The following is a 13,257-nucleotide window of genomic DNA, read 5'->3' as shown; positions in this document are numbered from 1 at the left end:
TTTCCAATGATGGGCAGGACATTTCGTGTGCTACAATGCAAAATTGTGGAGCTCGAGGTCGGGAGTCTCCTCTGTTGAGGTTCTGTTCCCGTTTGCTCGGTTGTCTGGGAGAAGCCAATCTGTTGTCGGTGACCTATTTAACGTCCTCCGTCCCAGACGAGTGCAGACGCATCAGAGAGGATCCGAGCTTCACTCTTCCCACAGTCTTTCCCATTCCGTGTGTTGTTCCGTCTCTTATTGGCTCTCATAGCGGTGCAAACAGAGGGCCTCCTCTCTCTGTCTCTGCGTTTCATTTTCTCTCTGCTTTTTTTCCTCTGGGTCACAATGTGGGTTAAGATAAGTACACATTTCAGAACAGACTCCTTGTCAAATATCGGTATCCCTATCCTCCTGTGATGCCACCATTGCTAGAGGCATGTTTTACCAACCTCAGTCCCACATATTCTTTCCTCTCCATGTGCTCATATGACACAAATTGAATCTCCAAAGGAAGAACTTTTAAGTGCCCTTTTTTTACCTTTGGTTGTTCTGTTAAGTTGGTCTGTGTGCGATAAAGAGACACCGAAAGATTACAGATGATGGCCTGAGGACAGAAGCACAGGTGGAAAACTATTCTCGCTCATTCCACAGTTGAGTTTGCCTGGATAAAACATACCGGATGTATGCAACCGTTCAGGAATGTTCAGGGTTACTCATTTCTCCTTGTTTTGATGCTCATGTCGCCTCTCCCCCACCTTCATTCTCTCACACACACACCAGTTACGAGTATGCCAGTGTTGGCTGTTTCAGAAGCCACTTTTCATCGTTCGTCACCACTGGTGAGTCGAATTGATTCCAACACGAAGATCCTGGCCCTAGATCATCCCGTTGTTCCCTTCAACAGCTCTGTCACTTGGAACATGATGCTTGACGCCAGAATGATGAGTCATCCCGCATAGTTTGGTAGGGAAACCGTCCCCCGCTGTAATGCTGCTCCAGTACTTCATCACGGTGAAAGGCTCTGTCGGCACCTCATTAGCATTTAAAGTAGACTCACGGTTTACATCGCAGAGAAGAAAGCGAGCAGAAACGAGGGACATGATCAGCCGTTATTCTTTTGACGGTAAACTGTCGCGTGTTCGAAGGCAACCCTCGCAGTGAATAGTGACGAGACGTCAGAAACAACCGAACAGATTGGGGATGTTGCTTTTTGTCTTTTAAAGCCATCGGGGCCGAGTTCTCCCGCTGTAGACGCAGCGTGTCTGAAGCTGGCCGCTCGGCCTCATTCTGCCATGCTGGCTGTTTCCTTTGTGACTGACCGTGTGAGAGACGAAGAGAGAAGGAGGCAATGATTCGGCAAAGGTCGTACGTCATAGCCAGCCAGTCGGAACATAAACTCCGTCCGGCTTCATCCTGCATCACCTACTTCTTCACGTTGAGGGTATGGTGCGTAACGTCTTGTTTGTTGCAAGCGATGTCACAGTATGAAAGATGATTGGCTTATTTAATCAGCGTTCACTGTCTGGTTTGTGTGCTGCTATTTGGACACACACACACACACTGTGATGAGTAGTTTATGCCAGCTGACACTGACTTGAAGGAATGCTACAGTTTAAGAAGTGAGGGATGTGGGCAGGCTTACGTAAGACTGCAAGTTGGCACTCCTTTCATTTTTATTTATTTTTTCTCCACTGTACTTCCCCCCCCCCCCCCCGTTTCTTTTTTTTCTCTGTCTCGTGGACATCTACCTACACAGTATGATTGTTAGAATAATATACACGGGGCACTGCTGGAATGCTAATCCCACCTAGCCCCTTCAGTGGGAGATTGCCCTCACTTCCCCAGTCATTACTGTACCTCTGAAAGAACGCCTCTCCCTGCGTGGCACCTCGGCCTTCAATAGCCGCCTTTGTGCCTTCTCTTAACAACACCGTTGGTGAGGCCTCATTCACTTCCTGGCCTAGATTGGCTCAGGGAATGTGGTATCTGGAGGAAATGAAGTCTGTGTTCACACAGGGCAAAGCAAAAGTGCACGTCAAAGAAAATCAAGTAATGCAACATTTTTTTTACCAAATACCTTGATGTCGTTATGCGATGATATTGTAAAGTTGACTATTGGTGCTTTTACAAAATATTTTAACAATGCGATTTTTGATAAATAATCATCAGCAAAGTGGATATGATTATAAGTGTGTAAAGGCAAAATCTGATTTGATATCTAGTCTCTTACCACAATATCGGTATGATATCAATTTATTTTCCAAGCCCGATTAAAATCGATCAAATGTAGAGCTTTTTTCCGTCCGCCGCTCCTACATTGGCCCCTTATTGGATGACGACATTGATTGAAATCTCAGCCAGTGTATATAATGGTTGAAGGAATGTAATGTGTTGCTATTTATCAAGGCACTGCATGGGGTTGTTTCACTGCAGTAGAGCTGACGCCGTGGGGGCCCAGGCACATGTAGAACCGAGTGTGTAGGAGGTGCGAGTGGGATAGAGCTCGGCTCTGACTAATGCCTCGCAGCCCATCTGTATTCACAGTGAAGGCTGTGAAAACCATCAATGGCCTCTCCACCAGCATTAGCGGAGCCATGAATGCACATGACCTTTTCAGGCAACGCTTATAAAGACACTGTCTGTTATTGTGTCTTCCATATGAAGTGTAAACCATTCTTCTGTAACGGTTACGTGGATAATTGCTAGAGGGTTACTTTGTAAAAGAGTGTGTGTGTGTGTGTGTGTTTGCATTTAAACTGCGTTTTGTGAAATGCAGACTGTCTATTTGCTTGAGTGCTGAGGTGCCGGTATTGTGTTTGTTGTTACAGATGGTTCGTGGAGCTGCGAGAAGCCTACGGTGCTGAAACTGGGGGTCCTCCCGGTCAAGGCCATGCTGGCTGTGGAGGAGCACCTCTGGGCTTCAACAGGTGGACAGGTCTTCATCATCAGTGCCCACACACACTGTGTGGAGGTACGTAACCCTTGCTGGAGGCTACTATTGCACACCATGTCTACATCATAAACAGAGCAGTTTAGCAGATGTGCGTGTGTGGTGTAAATAACCCTCGTATATCTGTCGGAAAGAGTACAGAGTAACATTTAAGGAACATTGGGGAGATTTAAGAGTGTAAACTGCAGTTACTTAAAGTATAAAGAATCGCAAGTAGATGAAGGTGCCCCATTTCCCTTCCTGGGATTTCTTGATTCCATAGTCTGAAGTATGGATGGTGTTGCCTGTGTGTGTGTGTGTGTGTGTGTTCTGGCCTGGTTTAGGGAACGGAAGCACCTGCCATGCGTCCGGGAATAGTAGCGTTCCTGTGACATGCACTCACTAATAATCCGTTTAGCCTCATTAAGCTCATTATGTTGGACCGCCTGCCTGTCTCACTCTCTTCTCCTCACTGAGGACTCAGTTACACCAGAGTGGTGACTGTAAGTTGAACAGGGGAGAGAGAGAGAGAGAGAGAGAGAGGCAGAGACGGAGAGGAAGAAATGGTGAGATGGATGCAGAGAAATTAGACTTAAATTTGAAAAGGTATGTAATAAATAATCAAATGTAGTTACAATTTAAATGACAATGGTTACAAATGTGTACTAAACACAATGCAGGGCATTGCACTAACATTTCATGCTCCTTCGTTAACACTTTACTGTTCTGACACACTTGTGAACGGGCTCTCCTTTGCCAAACATAACTCCACCTACATGTGAAGCAATGTGTGGTGAGATTATGTAACCAGTGGGGATGGAAAAAGCCCAGTTTAGTGGTCTCCATGACCAGAGAATTTAAAATTACACTCTGCGCATATTTGAAGCTATTCTTGTCCACACTAATGAAAGAAAGGCCAAATCAAGAGTTAAAGAAAAATGATTTGTGAAAAGTTGATTTAATTTAAAGCTACTACAAGGAACTTTAATTTTGTGTTGATTTTGGCGGTTCCTGTGGACAAAGGCGGTAGCGTTTCAAAGCGCCTTTAGAAAACCTCACATTGTACTGCAGCAGGGTCTCACAGTCTCCCCCGCACGGTCCTGGTTGTCCCGTGCCTCCGGCCCCTCCAGTGTGCCCAGAAATACGACCACAGCCCGCTGGAGTCTGAGCTAAAGGGGTTTCTGGCGATCCTGCATGATTTCGTGTATGGAGTCCAGTCCCTATGGCACCGATGACTTAGAATTAAGCATTAAGAACTGCTATATAGAAATAGCCATTCGTCTGGCTAATGGTTGGGCATTTGGCCCCCAAAAAAACCATTGTTGCTTTATTGTAGAAATGCGACTCGTTTGATACCATTTGGATGGTAAAGCATAATCACAGGGTCCCAGACATTACAACCACTGACGATGCATGTGCTGCTGTAGTCTAAACAGTCTGGGACAGGCTCTCTGTGGGTTGATTGCTTAGTTTCTCTAGTTTGTAGTCACACAAGAAACCCTGCAGCCTCTGTCGTGTTTAGCCTGGGTTTAAAATGTCAACGACAGTATACAGTGCAGTTTCTTTTGGGGCATCGGTGTTCTCTCATGGGCAGACTGTCAAGCAGACAGCAACCTCGTACACAATATAAGAGCCACAGAGTCCGGACAACAACCCAGATTAAGGAAGATTTCATGCTCGAGTCTCCGGCAACTTAACTCGTTGAAGGAGCCACCGAACAAATATTCACAGTGAAGGTTTGCAGGTTATATAGCTAATTAGATGGTAATCAGATAACGCACTGCTAATCAGCTACAGAACATTGAACAGCATGCATATACCACTTTGGTTCGTTTAGATGCTGCTGCGGATCTTACTCTTCAATACAGACTAACCGTACCTTTCAGTTTTTCTGGTCGGATTTCATTTTTTTGCTGTTCTCAAAGGTCTCATGTTAACTCATACTTGCTAATTTGTTTTTCTGTTTTAGTCCGACCACCACTGGAAAAGTCCTTAGAAGTCTATTTTGAATACACTCACTCTTCATAATGGTTATGTTACTGTGCTGGAGTTATTATGAATGTGCAGTATGTAATGCCTCAGGCCTGTCACTCTGCCCTGTCCCCCTTCATCCAGAGGCAGCTGGAGGCCCACCAGGAAGAGGGCATGGTGGTGTCCCACATGGTGGTGGCTGGGGTGGGCATATGGATCGCCTTCAGCTCAGGTTCCACTCTGCGCCTTTTCCACACCGAGACCCTGGAGCACCTGCAGGACATTAACATTGCCACACCTGTCCACAACACACTACCTGGTAAGACATGCGTCCCTTCACCTATCCAGGGTCAACTATGCTGACAATCAACAGATTTGAAAATCATTTTAGTAACGCCTCAAGTCTATAGTTCAAAGGTTCAGCATCAAAGACGGAATGTAGTCGGCCCACATGGCTTTGTTTTTACTGTTTTTCTTTTCTCCGTGTCCCATCCCCAACATTTTATTTTTGTTGGACAAATACAATCTGTTTTGGGATCTTCTCGTTCCCTCTCCAAAGTAAGTCCTGGAGGTTTACGATGTTAAAAGGAAAAGCATTAAACACGAACATCCTGACCCACCCGACGGATTGTTACACAGAATCATTTGAGAAGCCGGCATTAGAAACTGTTTAGAGAAGGGTGGCACTTTCAAAAAAATGAACCTTCTGTCAATCAAACCACATTTACCACTTCAACAACCCCCCCCCCCCCCCCCTGACTGAGACTGAAACCTTTTCAGAGAGTATCAAACTGTCTGAAGAAGAACAGCTAAGCCTAGTTCTCTCTTTTTGATATTTGATCTTCGAGTCAAATGTACTTTTTCAGATACAGCCCAGCATTTGTGGATTGCTGTGCAGGTCCGACGACCTCATGGCTTCAAAGTGCTGCCTGTGCCTGTCATCAGTGTAGGTGCTCATCCAGACAGCTCTTGTTGTGGCAGCTTCGTCATGCACTCGTCCTCCTGTAGTCTAAACAGGGAATCGGGAACCTCTCATTTTCTCTCTATTCCTGAGTTGCACAAAGGAAAGCTTTGACCTCGTCAAGTCACTTTTAGGAAACTTTGTGTGTTCTGGAAGGCGCTGTCAAAAAGGGGAAACTCCAGCCCAGACTTGAACACTTGTAAAAACAAATCATGAGACATCGTTTTGATAAACGGCCAAACAAAGACGACATGAATTATGACATCACATTGAAATATAGGGCTTATTTGCATCTGAGCTACTAGTTCAGCATAAAATAACATTCCTCAGCTGTCTGAAACATCGATGGTACCAAAGATCAAGCGCTTGTTTTGGAACTCACTATTATGCTAATACATCCATCACTTAAAAAGTAGAAATACAATTAGTAACGTCGGTCGATCAGAATGTTGTTCTGGCAAAAAAATATGAACTGTGATGACAGTTAAAACCAAAGCTATCTCGATTAAAAATCAATCAGAATGTAGGAGTATCTATTTCATTTGACACGATCGAGTGAGAGCAGTAATCTAGATGAGAGCAGCGGTTTGTTCCTGCTTTGAAAAGCAGTTCACTTACATCATCCTGCTGTAATGGTCCACCTTTGCTCTCTGACTGTGCACTCCAGATGTAAACCTGTCATCACTCGGTAGTAATATCTGCCCGACTGCGTCAGAGGCGAGACAAATAAGCCGTATTTCACCATTTGTGACTATTTGATACGAGATGAGGCGTAATTGTGGGGAGCAAATGTTTGCTTTAGAAGCTCTGAAAAATGGAGAAGTTGAAGTTATCATATATGTAACGTACAGTGTATTGCATCGTGCAGAACTCTCGAACATGTGCTTCAGCACGGACATTAGTTGTGTTGCTAAGGCGATTGTTGTCATCACAGTAGATGGTATTGTATTTGGTGTGCGGCAGTTGGTTGTGATGCTGCAACAGTTTCCTGCCACGTGTGTTTAAGTCAAACGTCAAACCAAACGACTGTTACTGTGACGAGTGTCCCGGGCTGAAGTCGTCGGGGTGCTGCTGCTGCTGCTCTGGATCTTATAAGCTGCTGTGTTACATCAGCTTGACCCCAAACACACACAGCCCAAAAAAAAAAGGATGATTGTAGTTTCTTCTTCTGTTGGTAGAAAGTCAGGATTAGTACAGAGCAATCGCTGCTGCTTTCAGTCTCGCTTTCCGGCATGCTTAGAAATGCAGACAGCTGTGGTTTGGCCTGATGTTGTCTAGAAGTTTTATGTGGATTTATTTATTGGCTTCCTCTTTACAGTGTATTGAGTTTATGAGGTTTTGGTTTCTGATGATTCAATCAACGACTAGCCCACAGTTGTTCTGTGCAATCTCATCTCAGTGCCGTTATTAACCCAGCTCTGCTCTAGTTAGTCTTCAGAGCGACTTCTCTGTTATTTGCCGCAAGGTAGCAAAAGAGACTGTCTGGAGGTTGCGTAACATCTGCTGAAGCAGGTTCGCTCTTTTCATCGGACACTTCAAGCAGCATTTATAAATCAGCAGCAGTGTCGCATCTCCTGTAATTGGCTTTTGGGGGAGATAGTTTTAAATACCACTTGCGGCTATGAAGACGGAATCCAATGATGTCGAGGCTTAAATACAGACCGCGTGAAAGAGCCATCCGCTCACCGCTTCCCGTATCCATGGCTACAAGTTGTTCCAAGAGGCAGACTGGTTCACAGTTCTGCTGAGCCGTCTGCAGAGGAAACCGATTTTATAAACTGCATTGGCAACAGCAGAAATACTACATTTACAAACCCCGAGTTTCCTGAAGGAAATCCCTAATTGCATGTGAAAAATGTAATGACCAGCCGTCCACACTGACTTGATATTGTGGGAGGATCTCACTCTGATAGCCAGTGTTTAGAGTAACAAGTAGAAGGGCCTCCTTGTCAAACAGATGTGAATGATAAAAGCAGCCCGGTTTGGGACCTCACTGCTAATAGGATCCATGCAACCGCAGAGGAAGCTGGTTCCGGGACAGACGACTACACTCGAAAGCTTTCATCCTCTGGGCCTCGCCATTAAGAGCTCACTTCCTTCTGATAGCAGCGTTTTTGGTGAAGCAGTTGCATGAAGTCCACCTGTATGCCGCTCTTTCCGTGGTCTTCTGAGATCTAAAAAGTGCTGTTTCTGCACAAACTCTGATGTAATTGGAACTGCCATCCAAACTGTTTGGACGGGAGGGACTGCCTGCAATCGATGTGTCCAGGAAGTCCACATTGTTAAGAAGGTGTATTGTATTACAACACCTAACGCAATCTTGGCACACCAATGCAGAAATGGAGGCGTTGTCTTCAGCGTGAATGCCTCTGTAAATGGTTCAGTGTTGAATGCAGGAGATGCTCGAGGTGGAGTAATCCACCTCATGTTCATGCATGTTGGAGCAATTCTGCTAACTCCCTACATTCAACAGACAGTGAGCTAATGTGTTGTAATAGCAGTCGTTTCCAACGTAATCCATAGCTAGTGGTTGTTGAGGAACCGTGTGTGGCTCATGTTTTAGACTAATTTAGTTGTATATTCCAAAGTATTAATCTGAAAATATATTTTCCTCTAAGTTAGACATGTTATTAGAGCTCCCTGTTGGAGTATGGGTTTATCTTATTGAACCTCTGTGATACCCACTGAATCTCAAAGGAAAGTGGGACGAGGATCCACCTCAGGACGAGTACAGAAGCTGTAAAATAGTCCTGAAATATTCATAAAGTGCTTGTCTTTGAGGAAAAAAAAGTTAGGAGAATTATAATGCAAATTAAGTTCAAATTTAGTAAAAGCTTTAAAAAAAAAAAGCTCCTAATAATAAGCACTTCAAAAGGCAGCGGTTCTCCATCAAAGCAGACTGCACCAGGATGGCGTCTCAGAGGAAGGTGGCGAGCTGGCAGGCTGCTGCGCTGAGGCTCTAGTCTGCCTTTGTCTGTTGCTCTGTGACCTAAATAGGCAGCCATGCATGGCTTAATGGGAGACAAACATCAGGGCGGGGGGGGGGGGGTCAGTAAATAACACCTCCAGCTCTTCTTTGTTTGTTGTTGCACACGTCCCAACACGGATAAGACACTTTCTTTTTTTTAATGAGAGAACATCCACCTCTCTTAGAGATACAAGGACTGGATGACAGGCTGCAATGTGAAGAAGCTCTGGTTCAAACTCGTCCTAATTCGATTTTTCTCCTCTGAGATGTTTCAGATTGACATGGAAATTCCTCACGATCAGTGAGGTATGAGGTATGATGATTTTAAGATATGTGTGAAGTTTCCGGCTCGCCGACTAAGAGCTCATGGTGCTTCCCTTTTTTTTTGTCGATTGGTCAATCCAACGCTTTGGTCCGGACTGAAAAATCTCAACAACTGTTTGATAGATTTCTATAAGATTGTATACAGACGTTCATGGTCCCCAGAGGATGAAGCCTCCTGACTTAATCCTCTGGGGACCATGGCATTTTGTGATATCCAACTATTGGAGTCCCTTGAAATTCAGTGCATACTTTCATTTTCCCCTCACCATTTTGATCACCCTCTGATCCTCTAAATAGGCAATGCTAACATGCTAAACTAAAATTGAACGTGGTACACATTATACCTGCTAAACGTCAGCATGTTAACACTGTCAATTTGTCTGCATGTTGCCATGCTAGCGTTAGCATCTAGTTCAAAGCACTGCTGTCCCTAAGTACATGCTCACAGAGCCGTAAACGTGGCTCTTAGTGTATTTCATTGGGTGAACAAAGAGAAAATGTGGGTGTGAATTTAGGAACTAGAACGCTTCCAGCAGCATTACAATAGGGGTAATATAGGCCGACCGAGTTATTTCGAGACTGAATGGCTGATCAAGTGTATTATTGTAACGCTTGGGATTTGCTCCTCCCTCCTGCTGTTGCTTGTCGGGACTAAGTGCGGATCAAAGTGGTGCTCCGGTGTAGGATCAGGGCCAGAGCTGGGCCGTGTTGACGTTCACTCTGGGTTTATTTTAGTTCACCCATTGGGTGGGGAACTCCAAATATTATGAAAGGAGGAAGTTGAGCAAGGCCCCCGACCAGCAGTCCGTGCGTTCCTGCTAACTCCGGGCCCTCATTAGAAGCACATGTGGGCAGGGCCCAGTCTTCAACTGTACCTGCCTGCCTATCTGGCATGATTCCTGGAAGTATGTAGTGTGTGTGTGTGTGTGTGTGTGCGCCCCATGCAAGGGGTCAGCTCCAGTGAGGGGGTCAGGCAGAGAGGCTGGCAGTAATTTTTTCCCCTAAACCCCAAGAGGATTACTTTGAGGGAGGAAATTCAAGTCAAGCTGTTGCAGCAGTAATGACTCATGACAGTCTTCGCCTCCCACATAGCGGGACCCAAAAGGCTGTTTTTGCAAAAACCCCAGATTCTTATTACAATCATAAAAAGTGATGATAAAAATGTGTTACTCGATAGCATTTGTTGCACAGCTTAGTCCTGACAGAGCTTCTGTGTGCGGACGGTCTGAGACGAGTGCCAAATTACACATAATAAGTCACCTAACACAGCGAGCCTGATTTTACTGCCGTCCTCGTTGAGAGGTGCAGTTAAACTAACAATCACGCCATTTTACAGTCCAAAGAGGCATCACAGAGACTTTTTTTATTCTTCTGACCAGAAGGGAAAAGGTCAGTTCAGACTGTCCAAAGCTCCTTTCCTTAATTACAGCATTACGCTTCACTCCTTCTATGACAAAACACTTTTGTGTTTGTTTGTCTGAGTCAAAGCGGACCCATAATGGTGCATTTTTTTCTGCATTCAGACGCTTGAAAAGAGCTGCTTTCATCCAGGCTCCTCTTTTTACGTTGCCCTGGAGACAGAAAACCGTTGTCGCTGCCGAAATGCCGCCACTCGCTGAAAAAAACACAACACACCTCCCTCCCTCCCACGCATCGGGCTGTATTCGAGTGGCCCTGTGCCATTAACTATGCAGTTCTCTGGTTTTTCCAGGATACACAAGTGATGCTTGATTACCGTCCATCCGTGTGAGGTCTAGGGGTTCATGCTCAACACTTAATCGCTCTCTCAATATTTCAGAAATACATTTGATACATGCAAGGTATAAATCTTGAATCTAAAGTTATGCTTCCATTTTTCTTTCTCTTCCCCCCCCCCCCCCCCACAGGAAACCAGAGAGTGTCGGTGAGTAGTCTGCTGGTCTGTCATGGTCTGCTGCTGGTGGGGACCAACCTGGGAGTGACTGTGGCCCTCTCTGTCCCCAGACTGCAGGGGATCCCCAAAGTCACAGGTAACGCCGTCGCAGCACTGTATTGCATATTCAGATGTACTCGGACACAGTCCCGCAACTCTGGATTATTTTCATCCTAAGTGTGTGAAACGTCCTCAGTGAATATTAAAGGGTCTGTGCCTGTTGTCAGGTCGGGGCATGGTGTCCTTACACGCTCACAACGGTCCGGTCAAGTTCCTCAGCGTGGCTGCCGCGGTGTGTAACCGGCCCTCCTCTGGTCCGTCGTCCTCCACCCCGCCCACCTCAGCTCAGCCAACAGAGACTGTGGACGATGATGGGGGGAACACCCAGCCCCCCTCCTCGGATTCCGCCCCGACCGCCCCTCAGGGACGGGGCGTGTGGCTGGGAGAGGCGGGCTGCACCGCCATGGCTCTCCGGGACTCCCTGTCCTCGTCGTCCTGCGGCTCCCTAGCGCCGTCCCTGGTCTCTTTGGAGCACGGGCCCGAGGACGGGGCCCTTTACGACGTGCTCCACGACCCGGCCCATCACCAGAGGGGCCGCCGGGTCAGCAAGGTGGACGTCAGCTCTCTGCTGGTGGTGTCTGGAGGCCTTGGCCACCGCAGGGTCAGCAAGAAGACCAAACAGTCTCGCCACGAGGACACCACCTCTACCATCATGATCTGGCAGATCCCCTTGCTCAGCATGTGACACCCAAAGTGCCTCAGTAGGTTGGAAATAACACTTTCTCTGTAACCAAGCAATACATACTTGTATCTTACCGATATCCTCTCTCTTTTTCAGGTTTCAACAAAAGTGCTGCACACAACTCTCACAAAGGAGATCTGTTACACTTCACAGAATATTTGGGATCAATCAAAACTGAAACGAGAAATGCATCAAGCACTCCACAATACTCCAGATGATGTTCCTAAAGAAAAGAAAAACAAAGGGTTAATATAACCACTCAATCATGACGCTTGACGGAGCAAACAGCCTCCGGACCAGTCGGAGGATATACTGTATACTTGTTGGAAAACACTGAAAGCTCTTTTTTTTTTTTCTGTAACATGGCTAACGCATTACTCTCCAGTGTCTGTGCCGTACCAGTTGACTGTATAGGACTGCAGTATTCATATCAGTGTTGATGACTTCATGAAAGGTGTGTAAGGAAACGATGGGGCTTTCAATCTGTTACATAAAAGTTTTATTAAGAGTAGGGTTCTGGCCAGGCCTGTCGGTCATCTGTCGAGGCCCCGAGTTGTAAATATGAAGTATGACAACTCAGGACTACGTGTGTGTGTGTGTGTGTGTGTGTGAGTTTCGGGGTCATCTTTTGTGCCAGCGTGGCGCTTCTACCATTCTGGTAACGGAGGGAAAAGGGATGGGGAAAGAAAAGGTGAAATATATCGATGACTGAATCTGTTCGGGAAGGCTTGATGAGGATCCCTGGCTGGCCAGGTTCCTAATAATAAAGGCGTGAAAGTGTTGTCATCACCAGGAGAGAGTTCCTCTCCCAATGAATCGTTTTGTCTCGCATAAGGATATTTTAAAAAAAGGAAAAAAAGCTTTATACTTTTGTCACAATTTGTATTTACTTCTGTGTATTAACAAATGCATAAACTGTTTTATTGAGCAACCTTGTGTACTTCATTTGAACCAATTCTTCAAAGGATGCATGCAGTTCTCCACTTATGTCCACAATGTATCATTATACATCCTAATGTATTGTTTCATTGAAGATTCTCTTCCGGGGAAATACACATGGAGTTTATGGCAACTTCTCTCGCAAGTTTCCAGCTAAAAATAAATAATGCAATGCACCAGTTACTAACGCTGACATATTTAAGTCCTATTTTAGACCGGGGAAGAGAGAGTGTTAGTGTGCCTATTTCTCTTGACTCAAACTAACCTTGCACTTGTGCTCCACTCGGCTTGTGTGCAGACATCGGTACATGCTGGGACTAGCAATGTGCCTGAGGGGCCGCAGGAGCCGAGCCCGATGCCGCTCTTCCGGGATTTCACTGCTCATTTCTCGCACTGCCGCAAGGAGAGGGTCAAGGCTTTTCCTCTCTTGCGACGCCCACGTCCACTGTTGCACAACCGCGTTTCACTACATCGTCAGTTCTTACAAGCAAAGATAGGCGGATGTCGGCTTAGAGTTGATCCCATGCTAGAA

General features: G+C 45.8%; 1 protein-coding gene across 1 annotated transcript in view; it reads left to right on the top strand.

The window, feature by feature from the left end:
- arhgef10 (Rho guanine nucleotide exchange factor (GEF) 10) overlaps positions 1–12,711 on the top strand; it is a 34,676-nt gene extending 21,965 nt beyond the window's left edge. The window contains exons 25-29 of the mRNA XM_076108515.1: positions 2,808–2,950; positions 5,024–5,198; positions 11,019–11,141; positions 11,272–11,805; positions 11,883–12,711. Coding sequence (XP_075964630.1) covers positions 2,808–2,950; positions 5,024–5,198; positions 11,019–11,141; positions 11,272–11,789 — 959 coding nt within the window. The 3' untranslated portion in view covers positions 11,790–11,805; positions 11,883–12,711. The remainder of the gene's footprint in view (positions 1–2,807; positions 2,951–5,023; positions 5,199–11,018; positions 11,142–11,271; positions 11,806–11,882) is intronic.
- The last annotated feature ends 546 nt before the right edge of the window (positions 12,712–13,257 follow it).

This window comes from Anarhichas minor, unplaced genomic scaffold, assembly GCF_050575085.1.
Source record: "Anarhichas minor isolate MPS153535 unplaced genomic scaffold, ASM5057508v1 ptg000040l, whole genome shotgun sequence".
Taxonomy (NCBI): Eukaryota; Metazoa; Chordata; class Actinopteri; order Perciformes; family Anarhichadidae; genus Anarhichas; species Anarhichas minor.
Note: the sequence above shows the minus strand (reverse complement) of the source record. Positions and strands in the feature narration are given on the sequence as shown.